Source organism: Anser cygnoides, chromosome 27 (assembly GCF_040182565.1).
Source record: "Anser cygnoides isolate HZ-2024a breed goose chromosome 27, Taihu_goose_T2T_genome, whole genome shotgun sequence".
Taxonomy (NCBI): Eukaryota; Metazoa; Chordata; class Aves; order Anseriformes; family Anatidae; genus Anser; species Anser cygnoides.
In genome coordinates, this window is record NC_089899.1 from 433,460 (window position 1) to 456,843 (window position 23,384).

General features: G+C 67.9%; 2 protein-coding genes across 8 annotated transcripts; one reads left to right on the forward strand and one right to left on the reverse strand.

Moving 5' to 3' along the window:
- Positions 1-248: 248 nt before the first annotated feature.
- On the reverse strand, positions 249-16,228 carry POLRMT (RNA polymerase mitochondrial). Of its 7 annotated transcripts, none has more exons than XM_066983888.1 (21): positions 16,134-16,228; positions 15,444-15,539; positions 14,120-14,793; positions 13,631-13,761; positions 12,872-13,058; positions 12,284-12,391; positions 11,961-12,128; positions 11,462-11,632; positions 10,547-10,786; positions 9,556-10,335; positions 8,913-9,035; positions 6,819-6,941; positions 5,684-5,863; positions 4,848-4,934; positions 4,416-4,529; positions 3,636-3,688; positions 3,290-3,388; positions 2,948-3,080; positions 2,387-2,469; positions 1,766-1,836; positions 249-928 (listed from the first exon to the last, which is right to left on the reverse strand). In XM_066983888.1, exons 1-21 carry the CDS (start codon positions 16,189-16,191, stop codon positions 879-881), a joined length of 3,729 nt encoding a protein of 1,242 aa, XP_066839989.1. In that variant the 5' UTR covers positions 16,192-16,228; the 3' UTR covers positions 249-878. The 7 variants fall into 7 exon arrangements, 5 of the variants coding, with proteins under 5 accessions (XP_066839989.1, XP_066839990.1, XP_066839988.1 ...); XM_066983889.1 differs by having other exon boundaries at positions 2,948-3,020; positions 12,284-12,433; XM_066983887.1 differs by having other exon boundaries at positions 12,284-12,433.
- A 554-nt stretch (positions 16,229-16,782) lies between these two features.
- Positions 16,783-21,776, forward strand: FGF22 (fibroblast growth factor 22). The gene is given in 4 exon segments (XM_066983952.1): positions 16,783-16,979; positions 16,982-17,147; positions 20,943-21,046; positions 21,330-21,776. Coding segments are annotated over 4 exon segments (549 nt in total). The 5' UTR covers positions 16,783-16,895; the 3' UTR covers positions 21,525-21,776.
- The last annotated feature ends 1,608 nt before the right edge of the window (positions 21,777-23,384 follow it).

Consider the following 23,384-nt stretch of genomic DNA (forward strand, 5'->3'; position numbering starts at 1 on the left):
TGCAAGCAGCCCTGGGTGGGGTCTGGCTCCCGCTCCAGCTTCACCATTCTGCCAGCTCCGACAGCAAATGCTGCAGGAAAGTTTTGCATCCCTTTCTGCTGCAAAGCAGTCACCAAGATGCAACAGGCCCCCGGATAACCGGACCCCCACCAGTCAGCATGGTGACAGCAGAAGGAGCAGGAGGGGAGAGCCCAGGCAGCCCTCAGACTTCAAGCAAAGATGCTGAGAAGAATAAACTTTCCACCCCATATTTCAAAAAACATTTTATTTACAGTATCATACACTTCCACCCGTGTTAGTGGTTTTCTTCCCCTACCTGAGACCCAGTGAGCAGAATTTAAACACATCCCTGGAAAAGAGGGGGGAGCTGCAGAGGCTGTGCTACAGCAAGAGCTGGGACGGTGCCCGCTGGCTGGACCTGGGCACGGAGAGCAGCACCCACCCCACAGGGGGAGGCTCCTGTGAGGGCCACGGTCACCCTCCTGCCCTCTAGCTGAAGAGAAGAGGGACACGAGGGACAGCACCTTCAGCACAAGCGACAGCCAGGCCAGCTCTGGAGCTGGCAGCAGCGGTAGGGACACACCAACCCCATCTAATCCCTTGACCCCACACGAGATCACGCAGCCCTCTCCAGCTCCTCTCCCCTCGCCAGGCAGTAACAGCGAATAGCGCAGCCACCCCATCCCCACCAGCCCCCTGCGCTCCTCCAGGAGTCCCAGCTTGCCCCAGCATCTCCACGTGGTGCGGGTGTCTTGGTGGGCTGGCGGCTGTTCCCTTTCCCCACGAGCCGCAGGACAGAATTGCCCTGCCAGCGCCTACCACAGCCTCCGAGGCAGCCAAAGTCCAGAGGCGGTCCAGGGCCCGCTGGCTGCCGGGGCTCAGCTGAAGAAATAGGTGGAATCCATCACCTTCGTCAGGTTGAATTCTCCTGCGGGAAGCAACGGAGACTAGAGGTGAGAGGAGGGCAGGGTCGGGGCACGGTGGGGGTGAGGCAACTGGGAGAGAATGTGCCCTGGGCCCTGCTTTAGCTTGCAGAGAACTGCTTCAGCTCAGCCCCGGCCGTGGGCTCACAGAGGTCCACATGGAACCGACGGCCCTCCCCATGCCTGGGACAGGGAGGAACGGCCAGACGGGAGCAAGGAAGAGAAGGCAGAGGGGCACACGTGGCCCCTCGGTACAAACCGACCGCCTCTGGGCCGTGCTGCCTCTGGGGCTGAGCACAGCGGCTGCTCAGCAGCAGGGGCCAGCGCTCCGCTGGGCTCTGCTGTTTCGCAAAGGCAGGGCAAAGTTTAGCCAGATGGTCTGGCAGAAGCACGGCTGAGAGATTAGGAGGAGTTAAACTAATTGCCTTAATCCCATTGCGTGTATATCATCTAGATCCTGGCAATTACCATGCTCAGTTCCTCGCTCCCATCTCCCGGCAAATGCTTTGTGGCTGGAAACAGATGGGAGAAGAGCAGCAGGACAGGGGACGGCAGGAGCTGGGTCAACCTGGGGCAAATCCCAGGGGAAAAGCTCCGGGGAAGGCAGGGGCCATTCGCAGGGAGGCTACGGGGGAACAACTAGAGGCGCTGTCTGCAGGCTCTGCAGCCCGGGATGGGCAGGAGAACCTGATCTTTGGGGACCCCTTTGGCAAGCCTGGAGCCTCAGTACGTCCACCTTCGGATGCCACAAACGTTCAGTGATTTTCAGGGCCATTCCCCAGCTCTTTCCCCTTGTTTTCAACCAGTTCCTGAGCTTTGCAGTTCCCATCCTGTGCTCCTACCTGTCTCGGGGACACTCGACAGCTGCTCCATCAGCTTCTTCTGCCAAGGGGCTCTGCTCTCTTTGCTGGGGCTGGACGAACCAGAAGGAAAGCGAGTCAGCAGGGAGCACTGGGAGAACACGCACCCTCTTCCACTCGCCAGTACGGGACCTGACAACTGGCTTCAGCTCGTCCAAAACGCAGCACCTTGTGGCAGCGGGAGCCCAGCCCCTGCCACAGCAGCCTCACGCGGGGACTGAGACACCTGCAGGTGCTCCCCAGCCCTGGGGATGTCTCCTTTCACCCGACTCCGTGGTGATAACCGAGGGTGACCCCAGCTCATCTTCCTGCCTCATTCACGGGGAAAGCAAGGCCCAGACGGCGCGGCCCACCCCAGGCCCACAGAGGGATTCAAGCATTGAATCCCACTTCAGTAACGCAGCAAAAGGACGCAGACGCCTTGAGGTTCACACCGAAGTCTAAGACAACTTGGGTGTCGTTGGGAAGGAAGCAGAACTTCCCGCGAGATCAGCCCCCAGGGAGATGGCACAGCCTGGGAGCAGCCGTGTCCCACGTGGCAGCTGTGGGACAGGGAACTGGCAGCAGGGAGCGGACTGGGGGCCACCCGTGGCCAAGCAATACCTGCAGTACTTCTTCAGCATGAACTCGGACAGATCCTGCAGGATCTTCTGGCTGTGCAGAGCCACGAATTGCTGCCGACAGATCTGATCCAGGGAGCAATGGTGAGTCGCAGGTTAAGAGGCGTTTTCCCCTCCTTCCCCTCAGTGCGTCTCAGCCAAGACAGGTCAGGGGTGAGAGGAGGGAAAGCAGCGGGCAAGAGTGGGAAAGGGGGGCTGCCAGACAAGGGTGAAGGGAATCAGTGTGGGGAGGTGGGAAGCAGAGGCCGACCCCCGTTTATCGATCCATCGCACAACAGCCCTGCAGCAGTTCGGAAGGGCCCAGGGCAGGACGGAGGCGCTGCCTCTGCTCTGTGCCGCTCTCCACCCTCCCTGAAGGGTGGCAGGAGGGGGCCTGCGGCAGCACCGAGTCAGCTGCAGCCACCAGCAGGCACCCAGGCTCACCCTGCCTGGGCAAGTCAATCAGCCTATGGAGCGAAGCCCAGGGGAGGCAAGGGCTGGCAAGCGCCCAGAGGACAGATCAGCAAGGTCCCTGCGCACGGGGGCCTCGGGAGCACACTTTTACCTGGTTCATGACGTCCACAGTGAGCGCGTGAGTCCAGTAGCAGTCGTGGACTGAGACGAAGGTCAGACCCTGCCTGGGAGGCAGCGGAAGGTGCCGTGAAGCAGCGCTGAGAGCCGCAGCTCTGCCGCGTTCCCTACCCCACAGAAACCCTGGGGCTGGCACGTGAGCGGAAGGAACTCCCCGCACGGGGCCCGAAGGCCTTCCGAGAGAGGTGGCCGAGCCCCGGGAGCTCCCCGGCCCTGCCCTGCTGCCTCCTCCCAGCCCTTCTCCACCAGAAAGCCCGGCGGCGCCTTGCCCCAGCGGCCCTCAGCCAGCAGCAGGGGCAGGAGCCCCGGCACCTACCTGAAGCAGTGCAGAGCCGTGAGCATCATGTGCGTCGAGTCCAGGGAGTGGATGAAGTTGGGCGGGAAGGCGTTTTTCTGCTTCACTGTGTCAGGCTTCCTGCAGCACAGAGCGGGACACGGGAGGAGCTGGGGCACATCCAGGGCCCAGGGTGAGAGAGCCAGGGCAGGGCCAGCCAAGACCTGGGGTTGACGGGGGCAGCCCTGAAGGGCCCCAGCTCCTCCAGCTGGCTTTCCACGGCTCAGGGGAATACCAGCAGCTTTGGCACGCTGGCAGGGAAGGTTTGGGCCCCAAAGCACAGAACTGGGCATCGGGGACTCGGTGAAGGCTGCAGGCTCATACTTACTGGTTGTTGTTGGCGGAGCTTTTCACACTCAGGTTCTGCATGTTGGAATTCAACTGCGGGAAGAAAGGGGATCGGCTGTCACACCACGCTGCCCCGACACCACGAGGCACTCAGCACTGCCGCCCGCTTCTGGGGAGGGGAGCGCGCCACGAAGGTGTTCTGCACACCGCAGGGAACAGCCCTGCTGGACGGGGACGTCCGCAGGGCACCCCAGGCACTGCGGCAGCTGTCACTCCCCGGTGGCACCTTGCCTGCTTCCCCTCCAAGGATGCTGGCAAGCATCCTTCACCCCTTCCAAGGGAGATGGAGACGCTGATTCACCCTGCGGGGGCTGAGAAGAGCTCCTGGAGGCGGGAGGCACCCGCCCGCTCCCCCCCGCGCAGCCGACGTGAGGCCACCGCAGAGCGGCTGTGAGGACGGGACGAGAGGGGCCGGGGAGCTGTGAGTCAGTGCAGCGGCGCGTGGGAGGCGAGAGCAGCGAGGCTGAATCACGCGAGCCCCGAGGAAGGCTCCGCAGAGCGGAGAAGGGGCCTGAGCCCCAGCCGCCGGAGCGGGACGGGAGCAGCAGACGCCTCGCGGCCCGCCCACACGCTCCGGTCTCCGTGGTGAGGCGGGAGGACGCGCCCGCACACAAATCCTGCGGGCCCTGCAGGCTCACCCGCAGGCATCGCCAGCCCGCCGGCCTTCAGCTCGCTGCCTCGAGCCCTGCTGCGCCTTCCCTGCTCCCCACCGCCGCAGAGGGACGGGCAAACGGACGTCGCTCTGTCACCGGACACTCACCACAGTGGACCTGACCCGATAGTAGGGCTGCACGATGGGGAGGCCCATGGGGGTGACCCACTCCACCGTCTGTCCCGACTGGGCGATGAGCTTGGCGCTCTCCGTCAGCCAGTGCTTGGGCAGAGGGAAAGGGGAAGAAAGAGGGAAGGGGGAAGAGAGAGGCTGGGGTTAGTGCAGGCGGGGGCAGACCCCGCTCCCTCCCAGCGCCCGCGAGTCCGGCCTCCTGCCGCAGACTGGGACAGCCCGGCACCCGGGGGGGAGCCTGGCCCTGCACCGGGCACAGCCCCACGCCTCCGGGCTGGGACAGGAGGATCCTCCCTGGGCCAGGACCCAGCGGAAGCAGCTCTCCCCACGGAGCTCCTCGCCCCCCTGGTCTGCGTTCGGGTGGAACAGCAAAGAAGAAAACGGAGAGAGAGGCAAGAGGCGTCTCACCTGGATATCTCGAGTCGCTGAGAACATCTCCTTGATGCCGTTAAACACCTGCCTCACGAGGTATTGAGATGCTTCCCACAAGTACTCCTGCACAGACCAGAGGCAGAGTGAGGGGCAGGCAACGGGGCAGCAGAAGACACGAAGCCAAGTAATGGGCGCTGGGGCGAGCTACGCAGCACCTCCGCTCCCCGGTGCCTCAGAACCGCCTCCACCAACGCCGTGCCACGTCCTGAGCTGCTGCAGGGGGCTGGGGGTTGTGACGGAGGGGGGCTGGGGGCAGCATTCCCTGCAGCTCCTCGTCTGAGGGCAGCCTAACCTCGGCGTGACGTCCCTGCGAGGCTCTCACTGCCTCACCCGTCCCCCGGAGCGCAGCAGGGACAGAAGCGCCCCCGGCCCCAAGCTGCCTCAGCGCGCCGCCCCCTCGGCAGGGCCTGCGTCAGCGGGGTCACGGCACAGCAGCAGCGAGCCTCCGAGAGCTCTGCTGGGGACAAGGCCGCTTCCAGAGGGAAGGACACGGCCACAAACTGTGACTGACACCCGAAACACCAGCTGAGGCTGTCGTGCCGCCAAGGGCCCAGGAAGGATGGGGAGCAGCCCCACCCAAAGATCCCCCGCACCCCGTGGCGCCCACGAGCGCTGGCAGCCCGCTCTCCCCCAGAGCCCCCCCTGCAGGAACGGGGGCGCAGTCCCGCACACCCCTTTGCCAGCTGAGATTCGGGAGGGCAAGGAGAGAGCAGGGCAGGAGCGACTCCCGCAGGACGGGCAGTCCAGGGGCCTCTCCCAGCAGGGGCTGAGCCGGGGCAGACGCTGCAGGGAGGCTGGGGCGGGCACGCTACCTCGGGGAACTCGTCGATCTCCTTGAGACGCTTCTCTATCTGCAGCCGCCCGCCGTAGCGCGTGACGCCGTACACCACCGTCATCACCGTCTGCTTCACCACCTTGCGGCTGATGAAGCCCTCCAGCACCTGGGCGATCTTCAGCCCCTCCGCAGCATCCTTCTTCCGAAACTCCTCCACCTGGGGAGCAGAGCGCCCTGCAGCTCAGCACCGCCCCCCAGCTGTGCTCGCCCAGGACCCCTCCGTGGCTGGGAGAGCCTGGGGGACCCCGCGAGCCCCCCCAGCTGCACGCTGCCTGCCCTGAGCTATCGTCATAAACCCCGCGGCCCACCTCCGCCTGCCCTGGGTAACAGAGCTCATCTGCTGCAAGAATCAGGAGGCGGCCGGACGCTGCAGGTCACCGTGCCCGCGGGGAGCGGAGCCTTCCCCTGCTGCCTCAGCAGAGCTGCGGCGCTGGCGGCTGCGCGGTGCTGGGCGCCACAAGGACACGGCCCCGGGGCTGCGGCGCGGGGCTCGGGCTGTCCTGCCCCTGCCACCCCGCCGGGACCCCTGAGCAAGCCGTGCACCCCACGCAGGCCCCTCCTGGGCGCAGGTGTGCTGCTGCCCCTGAACGTGCCGGTTTCTAGAGGGGAGAGCCAGGGGCTCAGCGCCCACTGGACGCCTGGCAGGGCTCGCACACGTCCCAGCAGGCTCGTTTCACATCACGTCGTGCCAAGAAAACTGACATCTTGGCAGCAGGGCCAAGGGCTGAATCCCTTCCCCCTCCCTCCCACCCATCTCAAACGAAGAAAATCCCGCAGCCTGCAGGCCAGGCAGCTGTTAGCAAGGGACGAGGAACGCTCGCTGCTCTCTCCCACCTCTCTGCTTCTCCCAGATTTCATTCAGAAGTGAAGGGGAGCAGAAACCCCAGCGGATTTCTCACAGCTACGTGGGTGGGGACAGATCTCCAGCCTGGTCCCGCTGCAGGTGCTGCAGCGACCCCGGCTGGGGCGATCCTGCCTCTGCCCAGCCCACGCTCCCCCAGCCCTCCACACGCTGGTCCCATCCCAATCTTTCTGCTGCAGCTGCGGTGACCCCGTGCAATGAGGGGCAGGGCAGGCCCAGGACGCCTCCCCGTGCTCCCACCACGCCTCACCTGCTGGGCCACCGCGCTGTACACGTCCTGCGGGACGCTGCAGGGCATCAGGTTCACAGAGATGGCGCCGATAAGGTCCCGGCCCAGCGCCGCGTAGTGCTGCAGGCCGTTGCAAGAGCCGTCCTGTGTGGGAAGAGGGAAGGAGGGAAAGGAGTCGTCAGCACGGGGACGGGGTCCTGCTCGTCCTGCTCAGCAGCGCCGAAACCCCTGGCTCAGGAGGGTTTTGCCGCTTCCTCCCCTCGGAGGGCAGGTTTGCAGCTGACCTCCCAGCAGTGGCCAGGGCCGTGCCAGTTTCAATTCCCCTTCCGCCAGTTTTCCTGTCTGGATCTCATTGCTAACTCCTGCTGCCTCTGAGGCTTAAAAAAAGAAAAAGGAAAACTTCGCCTCACGCTGCCCCCCACAACTTCCCAGAGAGCTCCATGGAAACACCAAAAACCAGAAAATCTGGAAAACAACAAACGTGTCTGGGATGCTAAAAGCGGCCCCACAGCCCGGCAGCCACAACAGATCTCAGAAAAGCCGGGAGCAGGACCGGAGACGGGGACGACCAAGATCCCTCCGCAAGCCCACAGCTGCCCGAGCAGCTCCAGCCGCGCGGCCTCGACACCCCTCCCTCTGAAGCAGGAGAAGCCCAGCTCCGACCAGCCCTCCCCACAGCTGCAGCCCCACACCCCGGGTGATTTGTCACGGCCGCCGGCCCGCGGCCCTCCTGGGACCAGGATCAGCCCGGATGAGACAGGCGGGACCCGAAGGACCGCGCGGGAAGGCCCCGCTGCCCCCAGCCAGCGCCAGGCGAAGCACTGCTCCCAGAAGCCGTGCCCCTGCCTCGGGCTGTCCCTGCTCCTCCCGTCCCAGGCTCTGCCTGGCCAGAGGCAGCCTGCAGCTGCGGCAGGGCCGGCTCTGGCTCTCCTCCTCCCACCTCCTCCCTCCCCAGGCCCTGCAGCGCTCGCTGGAGGACAGCGCTGACGGGGCTTCGGCAGCCCGGCTGCTGCAGCGGAGCCGCCTCGATTAACCGCACGCTGATGACTCAGGTGGAAGCAGACTCCGGTGCCCTCCAGAAGTCCTTGCTTGAATTTTATCCCCTGCACCCTCCGCACACCCCCAACCGCTCTCTTGATCTTTTGTTGTCGTAACAATATCATCAGAGCCCTTCACTTCAGACAGTCTCACGCGCATTCCAGACCACAGCTAAGAGCAGCATACGCCCCCGTCCTCCCCCCCATGCTTCATTAGGGCCATCTGATCTTCTAATGAGATAAACGAGCAAACCTCTCTCACCAGGAAAAGAATTAATCACTGTCTCCATACAGCAAGGGAATTTATCAGTGCAGATGAAGAGCTGGCTGGGCAGCGGCTGGGGAGGGCTGGAGATCTGCTGGGACGCAGCAGGAGAAAGGGCTGAGGCTGGTGTCGGGAGCAGCGCCTGGCTCCTCTCAAGCAGAGAGGGACGGACGGACAGACGGACGGACACCGCCAGATGCGAGCAGCACCTGAGCGACTGGGCAAGCCCTGCCTAGAGCACGGGCACCTCTGGGGCTGGGTGGGGACGAGCACCCGGGGCCAGAGACACACCAGGGAACACAGGGGACGGCTCATCTCTGTCCTCAGAGGTCCACGCCTCCCGTCTTTGCTCCTGCAGAGCCGCTCTCTGGGGGTCACCAGCCCCTGAGAGGAGAGGAGCTGAGGCCCCCGAAGCCTCTGTGTGCCCTGGCCGAGAGCGGCCTCAAGCGCTTCCGAGCAGGCGGGAGCTGCCTGCACCACCCGCGGCCCTGCCAGCCTGCGGCGGGGCTGCTCCCAGTCCCCATCCCGCGGCTGGAGAGGGCAGGAGCGGCCCTGCGGGCGGCACCCCGTCCCCCGGACAGGCTCCGTTACCCAAGGGCAGGCGAAGCAGCACCTAACCCAACCGCTGCGTCTACGGCTGCAGGCAGCAGCGAATTGCTGAGCTCTCAGACCCAGACGCCCGTAGGCTGCGCCCCCACCTTCGGAGAGCCTGGCCACGCCGCACGGCGAACACAGCTGGAGACCTGGGTGCCTCGGCTCTGCCCCCAGCTCCCCGCCCGGCCCGCCAGGCCATGCGAACCCATCGGCACCCACCTGGTGAACCGGGAAATGAGAGACGAAGGCCGCTGGGTCCGGGGACCTCGAGGCTTTGGCGACTTCCATACAGCACGCCAAGACTTGCCAGGGTTCGTCGGTGTTCATCCACCACTTCCTGCCCTGGGAACGGGAAAGCACACTGCTAGGAGGCAGCGCTCTTGTGGCACCCCACAGCAAAGGCAGAAGCTGAGCCTCTGGGCTCTCAGAAAATACAGGGCAAGGCACCTCCTCACCATGCCTCCGTGGTGAAGTGTTATTTCCATAATATTTGTGTTTACGGACAGAAATGCGGTACTTAGGAAACCCTGCAACGCTTTGATTTGCTTTTTCCCCTTAAAGAATTATCTTTCAAAACGTTGCTAGTTCAAAATTGATCTGATTTCCTTTTTATTTTACCTCCCAGAAGCTGTGCTGAACAAGAGGGGTGGTTAAAGCCTCCTCTGAAATCACAGAGGTCACTGATGCCTTTTTCCCCTAGCGCATTTGGAACAACTGCTGTTCGACTCAAACATGGGTGAGCTTTCCTGCTTTTTCCATCATCGGTTCAGCTGGGAGGCTCCCAGCCTGCGCCCCCCCGGCTGAGGGTCCCACCCCTGCCCCTCGAGGGCAGGCAGAGCCCCGCCAGCCGCTCCCCACGCACCGTCAGCGGGCGGTCGGCGGAGTCCAGGATCTCCTCCAGGATTTCGTTGGCGTAATGCAGCCGCTCCTGCAAGCTGTTTTTCTTCTTCAGCCCCGTGAGGTTAACGAGGTGGATCTTCAGCCAGTCGAGGCCCTTCGGCCCCAGGGGCCTGCCCTCTGCAAAGAGCAGGATGGCGCGGGTGACGTCGTTACCCAGGTGGTTGAAGTACGGCGGGCAAGGGTAAGTCCTGCCGCGGAAGTCCATGTTGTGAGGAAACCAGAACACCTTGTCCCTCACGTAGTTGGCGATGGAGAGCTTGTAGAGCGCGTCCATGCGCAGGCTGTGCATCTCGGCCGCCTTCTTCTTGCACAGCAGCAGCTCGTGCTTCTGGGACTTGTGCCAGGCAGAGGAATTGCTGGGGGTGACGGGAGGCTTGGGGGCCTCGGAGAGGGGCGGCGGGATGTCCAGCTTCTCGTTGCCTTTGTCGTTGAAGATGGAGATGATTATATCCAGCACCGGCTGGTTGATCTTCCACGCGCAGTTGCCCAGCTGGTTCAAGGCGTCCAGCACAGGGTGGAGGTTCACCTGGGGACACTGGTCCAGGAGCTGCTGGTGCTGGAAGGCCCCGTCCACGTAGCGCATCAGCTTGGTGTCGCTCAGCACATAGGCGCCGAAGTGGGGGGAAGTCCAGGGTATCGGGGGGCACAGCATGGGTATGACGGAGGAGTTGAAGGTCAGCGTGGTCTCTGCGGCGTCTGACATGAGCTGGGAGAAGATGGGGTGGGGCTTTATCAGCCCGACCTGGAGGGGAGAACGGGAGAGGTGAAGGACAGCAGCGGGGGGAAGCCTGGAAGAGCGTGTGGTCAGTCGGCAAGGAACGGCACCGGTCGTACGGAACCAGACGCTCCTTAGAGCCTCGGAGAAAGAAAGACATCGGGAAGGGAAGAGGGCCCTGCAAGAGCCCCCGCAGGGATGACCCACACAGTCCCAGCCCCCCAGGGGCAAGGCTCACCTGCCAGCTGCTGCGGAAGGAGTAGATGTGGTAGAGGACGGGGATAAGCCTGGACTCCAAGCGGGGTTTGAGGGTGTTCCTGGGCACCTTGACGGAGTGCACCAGGATCTCCAGCAGGCACACGCCCAGGCGCATCAGGAGCACGTACGGCCAGCTGCAGTCCTTGAGGGTGAGCGAAGGCCCGTAGCCGGCTTCTGCCACCAGCTTCTCCCAGTATTCCCGTGGCAAGTACTCCCCAGGCTGGGGGGGGGAAGAAGAAGAATCGAGTCAGCTGGAGGGGGCAGCCACGCTCCAGTGTCGCTGGACGTGACCTCTGCACCCTGCACGTGGCTAAGAGGGACTCTCCTGCCTCTGTGTCCCTGCGAGCTCCTGCCTGACAGGCCTATGTGGGGAAGGACTGCTTTTGTGGCTGAGGCAAGGCCAACACGGAGAATCTGCTTCTGCTGCAGTGCCCCTGGCCCGGCCTGTAAAACCCTTCCCCAGCCACGTCTCCGCACCCGCCCCGTCCCTGCCCTCCGAACTGCAGATCTGTCCCTGCCGCTGTGCCCCAGGCGCGGGGCTCTGCCAGCACCCCACTCGCCGTGCCCCCACTGCCTGCCCAGACCCGTGGCCTCGGCGCCCGTCTCCTCTCCTGCCCTGCCCCGCACAGCGCGCCCTCCTCGAGCCCAGAGCTCCCTGGTGCGGGACGCCTGGCCCCCAGCGGTCAGCTGTGCTGAGGTCAAACCTTCAGGAACACCCGCAGCTACGCCAGAAGCAACCTGACCCTCATCATGGGGCCGGGGCCCACAAAACAGGGCCCTGGGGGTTCTCATGGCCCCTGCAGCATCACAACCTGGACCTTGTGGGTGTGAGGGGCGCCCACACAAAGCGCCCAGCCCCACCTCTGCTCTTCCCACGGGCCCCCAGAGAGCCCACCTGGCCGTCCTTCGCCAGCAGGTGGATGTAGTCCTCGTAGATCTCCTGCACCTTCTCGAGCTGGCGGCTGCGCAGCTTCCTCTGGGTGAGGTATCTGTCGTAGACTTTGGAGCCCAGCTCCCTGGCTAGGACAGACAGGGATTCTCCTTGCGGAGAGAGCGTGTTGAGGATCTGAGAAAGGGGAAGGCAAAGAGGGACTTCAGGAGGGAGGAGCAGAAAGACGGAGCAGAAAGAAAGCAGGAGTTAAAGTCCCTGTGCGGGGAGCACAGAAAAGCGACGATTCCCGTGATGCTGAGCACACGAGGAAGGATACGGAGGGACAGCGCAGGGCTGCTACGGCTGCCCAGCAGAGGGAGCAGGCAGGGCCCGCACGTAATAGCCTGGGCAAACCTTGAGGTTCGTGCTCTGATTCTGCGGCCCTGACTGGGACGTCGGAGCTTTGTGGTAGCCCCAGGAGGCCCCGCTCCTGCGTGTCTGTGGGGTCAGGGCAGGCTCCTACCTGCATCATGATGTCCACGTACTCTTCATCTGGCAGCAGGCACAGGTAGGGGTAGAGGCTGTTGTACCCCGACATCGTCCTTTTCTGGGACATGTTGTGCTTCGACTTCTGCAGGGCCTGGAGGATGGCGCCGCGCCACTGGGAGCGCAGGGCGGCCAGCTGCTTGCGCTGCACACGGAACGGGAGCAGAAGTCCCGCTGCGGTGAGAGGGCACCACCAGGGAGCTGCCCCTTCACAGGACCGAGCCCTGCGGGTCCGTGCCAGCCCCGAGCGCTGCACCGCCCGCCTCCCTCAGCACGCAGCCCCAGGCACCCCGAACCTACCGCTCTACGGGCTTGCGGGGTCAGCGGTTTGGTCGACTCCACCGACTCGATGGTTATGGTGTTGTTCAGCTCCATCTGCAGCTGCTGCTGGAAGCGCTCCCGCAGCTCCTGCACAGAGAAATCCAGCTTGGGGTAGGACACCACCTTCTCCTGCAACGAGAGCGAGGCAGTAAGTGCCAGAAGCCAGAGGAAGACAAGATGCGCCTGTTCTGCCAGAGGCGGGCGGCTGGGACCGGAGGTCTGAGGTCTCTGGCTGGCGAGCTGCAGGGAGTCTGGGACAAGAGGCCTCCCCAGGGGCTGTTCTGCTCCCGGCCGTAGCCGAGCACTGCCCTGCCAAGAAACCCCTCTGGTACGTGCAGGTCCTACAGGCCCCCCACCAGCCCTCGGTGTCTCTGTGAGGCAGCTGGAAGGGCATTTACTTCCTCGGGACAACTTGCTGCCCGATGAATTGCACTGGCTGGCGAGCAGAGGTCAGGTTGCGAAGTTCTTCCCGTGCCACAGTCCTGAGCTGGACCCGACCGCACCCTGGGGGCGTGCGGGCACCGTCTGGCCAGCTCCAACATCTCCACCCCCGACTTGGCGGCTTACTTTGGAGTAGAAGTTGCTGAGCAGAGCAGACTTGCAGCTCTGGGGCTTGGGTGCAGGGGGCAGCTGGTAGTCAGGCTGCACGATCCTGATGGCCCTCAGCACCGTCTCCTTCTCATCTCCCTCGAACAGGCACTTTTGGAAGAGCTCATCCACGTGGAAGCCGTCGTGTTTCAGCTGCTGCACACATCTGAGGAGGGGCAGGTAAGAGGTTTAATCTTTCGTGGGGGACCGCGCTGCGGTGATGGAAATTAGCACGCCACGAGGCAGGGAACAAAGCTCGTAAGGAGAAGACTGAGCACAGAAAAGAGAAGCCGCTGGAGATGTTCCCTTTTGAGGATCCAAGCTGCCTGCAGAGCAGAGCCCGTCCCCCACAAGGTCACCAGCCTCAGGTTACAGCCACCCCCCCCCCCCCCCCCGCCCTCACCGCTGCTGAGCGGGCGGCTTCCACCTCCGCACGGTGGGGAGGCTGACGGCCGGGCTCCGCTGCCTCTGTGAGGCCAAGGAAGAAAGAAGCCGCTTCCCCCATCCTCAGACACACGGCGGGCAGCAAACAGCCGTGTGGGAACACGCGCGGGGCTGACAGCTGTGTGCAGGGTGCTGTACTTGCCCGCAGACAGCCCCGCGGGTGCAGCGCCGCACGGCAGCAGCCCCCCCCCCCCGTGCACAGCTCTCCGCCGCTCCCGCCCCTCCTCTCCCCAGGAGATCCGACAAGCGCCCGGCTGGGGAGGTGGCAGCCCGCGGGGCGGCTCCGTGCCTCACCTCCAGATGGTCTTGGTGCACGCCTGGCTCCGGCCCATGCACTCCAGCGCTGCCACGTACGAGTCCAGGTTGGGCCGGAGGCCGGCGGACTCCAGCATGGAGAGGAGCCGGCTGAGGCGGTGCAAGCAGCCCTGTGGGTGAGAGGGAAGGGAGGCCGTGAAGAACGGACACCACGTGCCCCCGTCACAGCTTCACGCCCCCTGCTCCCTGTCCCCTGAGCCCGGCCCACGCTGCCCCAGGCTCTCCCTCCCCTCAGAGCCACCTCGCAGCGATCGGGGGCCTCGGCCCAGCTCCCCCCCTCGCAGAACCCAATTTTCCCTCCTTGAAATCGCCGAAGGCAGACGTGGCAAACAGGAATCAACCCGCAGCTATTGCTCCTGCGAGCGCGGAGCTCTGCCCCCCGAGCCAGCACAGCCCTCCCCTCGGCCTCTCGGAAAGCCCAGCGCCACGGGTCGAGCCCAGCCCAGGCAGCACCCCGCGGCCCCTTACCTTCCTCGCCCAGCTACGCATCACGATGTTGTACGCGCCAACGTTTAGAAGCTTTCTCTTCACGGGGGAGCCATGATAGAAGAGAAGCAGCCTCTCAGCCTCCTCCGGCTGCTGCAAGCACAGGAGGCACTCCAGGTTAGACTGGATGCTCTGCTGCATGATCTTCTGGTGGTTGCTTTCTCTTTTCTCAGGCACATTCGGAGGCTTCTCTGCCTTCACGCCCTGCTTCAGTTCCGCCACCCTGGGCTTGCTGCAGGCGTAGGCGCTGCTGGGGCCGGCGTGGCTCTGCCTCCAAGCAGTCGCTTTGGTTTCCTTGGGGCTCTTCTTGGCTTTGGGCTTGGCTTTGGCCTTTGTCTTGGGAATCGCCTTGACCTTCACTTTGGCGTTGGCCTGCCCCACCAGAGTCATCTTGGAGGCCGCAATGGACAGCTTCCTCTCCACCTTGGCCTGCCGCACGTGCATCTCCTTCCGCAGCTTCTCGACCCAGCCGCTGGGCTGGGCCGGGCCCGCGGCACTCTGCCTGGGGGCTGGGGGCTCCTTGGCCGCACGCATGGCCGCCGCCTGCCGCAGCGGCTCCTGCCGCCTGTCGATCCCCAGTGGCGCCAGCTCCGCTTTGGTGACCGTCACCTCGGGGACGCTGGAGGCTTGGAGCTGCTTCACGCGAGCTTTCAGCACTGCGGGGAAACAGCCGGGGCGGAGATGAAGCAGCGCAAGGCACAGCAAGGTGCTCGGAAAGGGGGGTACGGGGAAGAGGGACCACGCGAGGGCTTCTCCTCTCCCCGCCCCGCCAGCCCTGCCCCAGCAGCTCCCGGCAGTGCGCTGACCGGTGTCTCTCTGGGGTCCAGCTCCAAGCCGTGGCCTGTCCCAGCGTCAGGGGGAGCCGAACAACGGCACCACGTGGAAGAAGGCACCAGCTCACCCTCACCCACCCCTAACCTGCTGCGGGGCCATTTCACTGGGCCTCCCACCGTGGACCTCACGCCCTCAGCTCACCCGGGCAGAAAGCCCAGAGCTGAAACTCCCTGGGTCAGTCTGCAGGGCCCTCGGACACCCGGGGAGGGGCTCTTCCACCACCCCTCAGGACCACCCGGCATGTCACAGGGACTCGGTGTGGGCAGGGGGGCCCTCCAGGTACTGGGACAGGACAGAACTTGCTCAGGGAAGCCAGCAGGTCTGTGGGAAACCCACATCCTTCAGCAGGCCACGAGCATGTCCAGTCCCAAATCTTTCCTTTATGGCTACATGGAATGGGAAGGCTCCTATAAAACCTCCCAGGACACTGAACGAGGGGGAGCGCTGCGGCTCCCCGCCATTTACCGCTCACCTTCCAGCAGCTCTGTCCTCTCGCAGACCGCATTTCTCCTCGCCTTCTCCTTGGTGCTGACAGAGGAGTAGGTCCTGAGGACGCTCCACGGGATCCCTGCGGCAGGAAGGAGCAAAGGCTGGGAGGTGAGAGGGGCCCCGCTCGACAGGACGCTCCTCTCTGCCCTGTCCCACACGGGCGCAGAGCGGGGCAGTCCCCAGCTCGGCTCGCCAGCTCCCACCGGGCTCAGCAGCAGCGCCTCAGGAGGGACGGGGGCTGCGGACACGGATAAGGGGACTGGGGGTAGGGCTGCCCCTCGCCCCGTGGCTCAGGGGGGGCCAGGAGCCCAGGGCCCCGCCCCAAGGGATCCCCCCCTCAAGGACCCAGGGACCCCCCCAGGGACCCCCCCAAGGACCCCAGAGTTCCCCCCCCCGGGACCCCAGGGACCCCCCCCCAAGGACCCCAGCCTCCCCCCAGCCCCGGCCCCGCCGCACAGCCGGGGACTGCCCCCGCCGGGGGTCGGGGCCCGGTGCCCCCCGGCCCACTGCCCCGTGTGGGGGCGCGGCCCGAGAGCCCCCCCCGGCCCCGGCCCTGCCCGGGGCGCGGCCCCAGCAGCGCGGGGACCCCTCAGCGCCGGCCCCTCGCTACCCGCGGCCCCCCCGCCCCCTCCCCGTGCCCCCCCGGTGCCCGGAGCCGCCGCCGCCCGCTCACCGCCGCCCCGCAGCCGGGCCGGGCCCAGCAGCGCCGCCCGCAGCCGCAGCAGCGCCATGGCCGCCGCGCTAGGCCGCCATGCCCCCCCTGCCGCGCCGCACCGCGCATGCGCCGCGCGCAGCCCGCCGGGAGCTGTAGGAGGCGGCGTCGCGGGAACTACATTTCCCAGCGGGCAGCGCGGCCGCGCCCCGCGCCCCCTGGCGGCCGTGGGGGGGGGGGCGGCGCGGCCCGACGGGGCGGGAGGGGACGGGGCGGGAGCGGGGGCACCAAGCGGGGCCGGGGCCGGGCCGGGACCGGGGGCACGCAGCGGGGCGGCCCCGCGGGGCCCGGCCGGGCTCGTCCACGGAGCAGCCCCGCGCCCACGGCCGCTCCAAGCCCCCCGCGGAGCCGGTCGGGGGCACAGCGGGGGGAGCTGCGCGGCGCCTCCCGCCCTCACGGGGCCGCGGAGCCCCGAGCGGGGACCGGGACAAGGCGGGGGGGCGGCGTTAGGGAGCCGCGGCCCCGCTGTGGGGTTGGGGGGCAGCGGGAGCGGACGGAGGGGCACCCGTCGGGGCACCCCGCGCGGATTTATGAATGGGAGGCCCCGCCCCCGGCCCCGCCCCCGGCCCCGCCCATTGGTCGCCCCGCCCCGCCCCGCCCCGCCGCCTCGCGCCGCGCTCGGCCGCCCGCCCCGTCGGGGCCGCTCGCCGCCGCCGCCGCCGCCATGGCCCGGAGCCGCCGCCCGCCGCGCCGCGCCCCGCCGCCCGCCCGCCGCCCGCCGCCATGAGGCGCGGGGGCCCCGCCGCTCTCGCCGCCTGCCTCGCCGGGGCGCTCGCCGTGCTGGCGGGGCCGGGGCCGGGGCCGGGGCGGGGCCGGGGGGAGCCCCCCCGTGGGGCGGCCGGCGGCCCCCCCGCAGCTACGGCCACCTGGAGGGCGACGTGCGCTGCCGGCGGCTCTTCTCCGCCACCCGCTTCTTCCTGCGCATCGACGGCGGCGGCGGCGTGGAGGGGACGCGCTGGAGGGAGCGGCCGGGCAGTGAGTGGGGCGGGCGGGGAGGGGGGGGGGCCGGGGCCGGGGCCGGGGCCGGGGCCGGGGCCGGGGCCGGGGCCGCCCCCTCCTCGCCGGCTCCCGGGGCCGTGCCCCGACGGCCGAGGGACGCCGGGCTCCGGCTCTGCCCCCCCGCCTCCGGGCCGCGCGGCTCCAGCCCCCGTTTGCCGGCCCCGCGACGTCGAAGCGGGGCCGGGGGCCGCTCCTCGCTGGGGGTCCCGCGGCCCGGCCCCCCCCCGGCCCCGAGGCGGGGCCGGAGCCAGGAGCCGCCGGGCGCCCCCGCGGTGCCAGGGGCGGGCGCTGCCGGGGCCGGGCAAAGGGCAGCGAGCGCGGCCGCGGGGGGGCTGCAGCCCGCGGGGGGCGGCGGGGGGGCGCCGGCCGGGGCGGCGGGGCCGGACCCCGCCGGGGGGGGACCCGGGGCCGGCCGCGTCCCGGCGGGGCTGCGGGACCGGGCGGCTCCGCCAGCCGGGCGGCAGCCGCGGGTCGCGGTGCCCCGGGGGGGCGGCTGTAGGGCAGCTCCCTGCCCCCCCGGAGCCCCTCTCCCGGGGTCTGGCTGCCAGGGGGGCGCTGCCAGCCTCGCGCTCTGCCCCGGGGGCCCGCTGTCACTTTGTCGGCTCTGCCCGGTGCCAGGGGGGGCCTGGGGGGGCCTCATCCCTCCGGGCGGCCATCTCCCCCTCAGCAGAGCCGGCGGCGCTGCCCCCAGCCCCGCGTTTGGGCTTCTCCTGCTCCGGCAGGGGCTGGGGGGGTCCGACCGCTGCCCGTGGGAGCCCGCAGGGAGAAGGGCCGAGGAGGAGGAGGAGGAGAAGAGGAGGAGGAGGAGGGCGGGGGGGCTCCGGGGAGCCGCTGGGCTCCGCACCCAGCAGCCGGGGGGGCAGCGGAGCAGGGGGGCGTGGAGCATCCCACTGCCTGCGGGGAGGTCGCGGCTCCGTCACGGCTGGGGCTGCAGGAGGCGAAGGCCCCGGGGGGCGGCGCGGGTCCCCCCAAGGCTCTGGGAGTCCCCGGGGCTGCGAGGCCGGGACAGCGCCAGCGGCACGGAGCGGGCCAAGAGCGAGCGCCGAGCGTGGGGATGTGCCCGGGGACAGCCGCCGGGAGGGGACCCGCTGGGCACGGCCGGCAGCCCCCCCGCGGCACAGACGTGGCGCGATGCCCGAGCGCGCTGGGGGCTTGCGGCAGCCTCCCCACGGAGGGGCCTGCGGGGGCCTCGTGGGGGTCGGGCAGCGCGTCCTGGTGGGCGCCAAGAGGGCGAACATCGGGGGATCTCAGCACTGCTGCTGCGAGCTGGAGTTTGGGAGCAAGCAGGCAGGATCAGGCCTTCCCCTGGGGCCGGGGCTGGCGCTGCGTCTGCTCCACCCCGCAGCCCTCGGGGGCGGCCGTGGGCAGAGACCGGCACGAGGGTCCCCACGCCAGCCGGGAGGCAGCAACGGTGCTGTCGGCCCCGGGGTCCTGCTTCGGACCCGTGGGGGCCGCTGGGGGCCCTCCAGATGACGGCACCGGGGGCTGCAGGGGACGTGGTGCCCATGGTGCCGCTGCGGCAGGAGCCGGGAGCTGCCGAGCAGGAGGCAGCAGCGCGCCCTGGGAACGGGGTCCTGGTCCCTGTGACAAGGGAGGTGGGCGCCAGGCTGGCAGGGCCGGGGGCGCTGGGGGTCTTGTGCGGGGGGGGTGCCTGGGCAGGGCGTCAGGGCGTGGGGAGGGAAGGCTGGTGAGGATGGGAGCAGCATCCTCTGCCCCACGTCCGGGGGGATGTCACCCACCCGGGGACCCCGCGCTCTGCCGGCGGCGGTGTGAGGAGCGCAGCCCAGCCCGGCCGGGTCGGGGGAACCCTCTCGTGGTGCCAGAAGCTGTCGGGAGTCCCATGCGGGCGCGCTGCCAGCACCCAGCGCCCCGACACGTTCCCTCGGCCGTGTGGCAATGGGGCCTGGCAGGTGGAGAGGCTCCAGGCTGTCGCACCGTGCTCGCTCTGGTTATCGCAGCCGCAGATAACCCGCGCCTGGGCTGGGCCGAGGCGCTGCTCCTCAGCCTCCCGGCAGCCACCGGACCAGCCCTGCCAGCGGCCGCTGTCCCCGGGCTCCCCCCTCCTCGCACCCCACGCCTGCCCCAGCCTCCTGGCCAGGGCTGGCCCAGACCCCGCTGGGGCCGAGGGCCTGGGAGCTGCCGCTGCCTCCCCAGGGTCCTGCCGGCCCCGCAGAGCTCGGCCCCGGGGTGCCCCGCGCCCCTCAGCCCCCTCACAGCCTGCGCGGAGCCGGGCGCCCTCCCGGGTACCCGCGGAGCGGGGCTGTGCCGGCCGGCCCCGCAGAGCGGTCCCCAGCGGAGCTGGAGGGGCGCTGGGAAGAGCAGCGTGGGGTTATTTTTAGAGGAGTAAAAGTCCTTTGTTATAAATAGCAGCAGCTCCAGACGGCGATAAACTGAGATGGATTTGCAGGCATTTGCTCAGCCCGTCCCCGCGGCTGCTGCTCGTTAATGGCTCTGCTGGGCCGGGACGCGCTGAACCGCACCGCTGGGGTCCTGGCTGGTGCTGGAGCCCCGTGCGGGGTGGCTGGGCTGAAAATCCCCCTCTTAGGTGTGCCCCCAAAGGTGCTGATCTCTCAGGAGCGCTCACGCTGTCCTAGTGCCACATCCAGCCCCGTCCACTCCCAGCGATGGCAGGATTGGTCCCATGGGGGCGATGCCGGCTCCACCGGTGCTCAGCACTCTGGGGTGGGGTGGGGGGGACGACTCCCAAAAGACCCTGCCCAGAGGCTGCAGACGCCGCTCTGTGCGTGCCATGAGCCAGCCAAAGCCTCTGTGCATCCTCCAGCCCCGTCCAGCCTCCGTGGGGCTCCCCAAGCAGAGCAGGACGGAGCCAGGCCGGCGGCCCTCGCTGGCCTGGAAGCAGAATCCCCAGAGTCTCCGTGGGTGCTCTGGGTGTTTCCACCATAAAATCCGCCTGGTCTGACCGCATGCCTTTCCCATTAGCGGCTCCGATGGGGATCTGCGGGCTGGGCGCACGCTCCTCTGCCTGGGCTGGAGCCGGGCCCTGCTGCGGGCTCAGTGCCTGGGTTCGCCCCCTCCGTTGAGCGTCCCCCTCTGTCTGTCCCGCGGCCCCCAGCCCCGATCCCCGTGTCTGTGCTGGTGCCAGCCAGGTGAGCGGCACCGGTGCCCACGGGGAGCACCGTCCCAGCCGCGCTCTGGTGCCCGCAGCCCCCCGCCCAGGCGCGGAGCCTTCATGCATCCCTCCAGCACCATCCAGCCCCGCCGCCTCCACCCCCAGGCCCCCACCCGCCGTCACCCTGCACCCTTCGCCCCCCCCAGGGCCACGCTGGCCTCAGTGGGACGGGCGCTCTGGGAGCAGGGTCGGGTCCCCGGGGCACCGCAGCACGTTTTGGGCAGAGGCACAGCTGCCAACGCGGAGAGAATGAACGCGAGGTGGGCGCGGGTCAAAGGCTGACCGCTTGTTCCAGGCAAGCAGAGGCTTGGCTCGGTGTCGCTCCAGCGCAGCTCTGCTCCCGGGGGCAGCTGGCCCAAGGGAGGGCAGGAAGAAAGAGCAAACCCTCCCCAGATCCTGGCTTTCACCCTCCTGCTCCTGACTCAGGCTGCAGCCCTTGCTCCCCACCGTCCCTCTGTGGGGAAGGCATCCCTCCATCCCTCCATCCCTCCGTTCCTCCCTCCCTCCCTCTGTCCAGCTGGCTGGCGAGGCTCGGCGCTGCTGTCCCTCCCTGGTGGCACTTTGTGGGCACAGCCGTGGCGCTGGGGAAGGGCCCCTCGGGGAGGTCGCCCATCTCACTGCGGCGCTTCGCTGTCCCGCAGGCATCGTCGAGATCCGGTCGGTGCGTGTCGGCGTCGTGGCCATCCGGGCGGTGCACACCGGCTTCTACCTGGCCATGAACAAGCAGGGGCGGCTCTACGGGTCGGTAGGTCGGGTGCTGCCGCCGGGGCCGGGGTCGGAGGCGCAGGGCAAAGCTGGAACGGGGGGGCCTGCACCCACCGGGGCCAGTGCCCGGGAGCGGGCTCCGGGTTTCCCATGCCCAGGATGCTCCCCGCAGGGGATGGTGCCCGCGGAGCCCCCCCTGCCCCTCGGGGAGCCCGGGCTCCTGCGCCTGCCCTGCTCTCGGGGCTCCAGCCCGTGCCGGAGCGGGGCGAGGACCCGGCGCTGCAGAGCGCAGCCCCCGCTCACCCCCTTCCCTCCCCTGCCAGAAGGAGTTCAGCCCCAACTGCAAGTTCACGGAGCGCATCGAGGAGAACGGCTACAACACCTACGCGTCGCTGCGCTGGCGGCACCGGGGCCGCCCCATGTTCCTCTCGCTCAATAGCAAGGGCAGGCCGCAGCGAGGGGGCCAGACGCGACGGCAGCACCTCTCCACCCACTTCCTCCCCATGCTCATCAGCTGAGCCCGGCTCCCAGACGGTCCTGTGGAAAAAAGGGAAAAATAGGGTTATTTTATATGTGTAAATATCTTTTTTTTTCTATTTATTGTTTTGTTTTTTAAATGCATGGTGGAGGATGGACACGGACATGAAAGCTCCAGAACAAAAGCCGTGCGGGGACGCGGCCGTGCGGGGACGCGGCCGTCCCCGGTGTCCCGTGGGGGCAGAGCCGCACACCGGGGCTGGGGCACGTGCCCACCGCGGGCCGGGGCTGCCGACGTCTCCCCCCACCCCGAGCAGCCACCGCCAGCCCTGGGGCTGGGACGTCCCGGGGCTGCGTTCGCTTTGTGGCCAAGCACCCGTGGAAATTAAAGCTGTGTTTGTGGCACGCAAAGGAGCTGAGTCTTGGAGGTTTGGTGCCGGGGGTGGCTCCGTCGGGGTGGCCGCGGGCCCTTTCTGAGCGGCTGCAGCCCCGAGCAGCTGCCCTGGAGCGGCAGCCGCGGCCACCAGCGGCCTCCCTGCTCCTCGCCCACCCACGCCATGCCTTGAGCGTGCAGGCGGAGGCGCACCCAGCCCAAAACCTCACCCGTAGGAAAAAAGAGCGATTGTTGTTCCAGTGACACAAAGGACGGAGCTGGAAAAAGCAGCTGAGGAAGGGGAGAGCCCCGCATCCCAGCCTTGCGCTGGGCGAAGGCGCTCGTGCGAGCGTCACCTCCTGCAGGAGCGCCACGGCTGCACCCGCGCCGAGCGGCCCCCCGCTGCCGCCCGGCCTCGGCGCTGCTCCGCGCCCTCCCGGCGGGCAGGGATGGAGCCAGGCGCCGGGGAGGAGGCGCCGAGCACAGGCACCTGCCCCGAGGGGAGCAGGGCCAGAAATAGCCCCGCGCCTCGCCTCCCGGCCAGGGCACGTTCCTGCGCCGCCCGCTGCACAGCGTGGTCACTTCGTCACGTCAACGTGCGAGCGGTGAGCGACGGCCCAGGCGAAAACCACCAAACTCGTTCCATTTCTCACCGAACCAGCTCCCGGAGTCGGTGGCAGGAGGGAACAGCCACCGCGGTAACTCCGTCGGGACCACGGGGGGCACCGGCCCCGGGCCAGCAGCCCCGAGCTGGGGCAGGCAGCAGGAGCCACAGCCCCCAGGCGTGCTTTGCTTTGCCCACCCGAAACCCACCCCGAGCATTTTACACGCGGGCACAAACCATACGCGGAGGTCCCAGGGGGCTGCAGGAGCGTCCCCTCCGCCCCGGGACCCTCCTGCCATTGCCACCCCGAGCCCAGGATCCCAGTGGCAGAAGCTCCTGGCTCGAGCTCTGGCACAGGACGAGCTTTTGACCCTGATATTCCAGTCCTGAGACAAACCCTCACCCTGGAGGCGGCCGCCCGCTGAGATGAAAGGTGCCCCTGAGCCCCTGAGCTGCCCCGGCTGAGCTGGCGAAGCCAACGCCAAAACCTTCCGGGACGGTCACTCAGCGCCGGCCGCGTGCTGCCCTCCCCAGCAGGCTCGGCAAATCGCTCCCGGTGAGCGAAGATGGGAGGTTTTCCCCAGCAAAGATGCCGTTTATTCCGAAATGGTTCAAGAAGTGCCAAAGGATGCCTTCCCCCTCCCGTGGGGAGGCACGTCCCTGCTTGGAAAGCTTGCAGCAGGGTGGGGAGCCCTTCTGGGGCCAGCGCCTTCCCCAGACACCCCCAGCCTGCTCACAGGGCACCACCCGTGTGTCCAAAGGCTGGAGAAGACACAGGGAACCTCGGGGCCAGAGATGCTCAACCCTCCTGCCCCGGGCAGGGCCAGGTCAGCGGAGGCCCCGCAGAGCTCGGCTGCCTCCCGCCAGGTCGCCCCCGGCTCGCCCCGGCCCTGCCACCTCGCCCCAGCCCCCTGACAGCAGCAG

What these genes read in the sequence shown, in the direction of transcription:
- POLRMT (XM_066983887.1), bottom strand. Translation starts at nt 16,191, where the DNA reads ATGGCGCTGCTGCGGCTGCGGGCGGCGCTGCTGGGCCCGGCCCGGCTG. An exon ending in GGCCCGGCTGCGGGGCGGCG is followed by an intron (nt 15,540 to 16,133) that starts GTGAGCGGGCGG and finishes TTCCTGCCGCAG; the next exon opens with GGATCCCGTGGAGCGTCCTC. An exon ending in AGATCGACGAGTTCCCCGAG is followed by an intron (nt 4,935 to 5,683) that starts GTAGCGTGCCCG and finishes TGGTCTGTGCAG; the next exon opens with GAGTACTTGTGGGAAGCATC.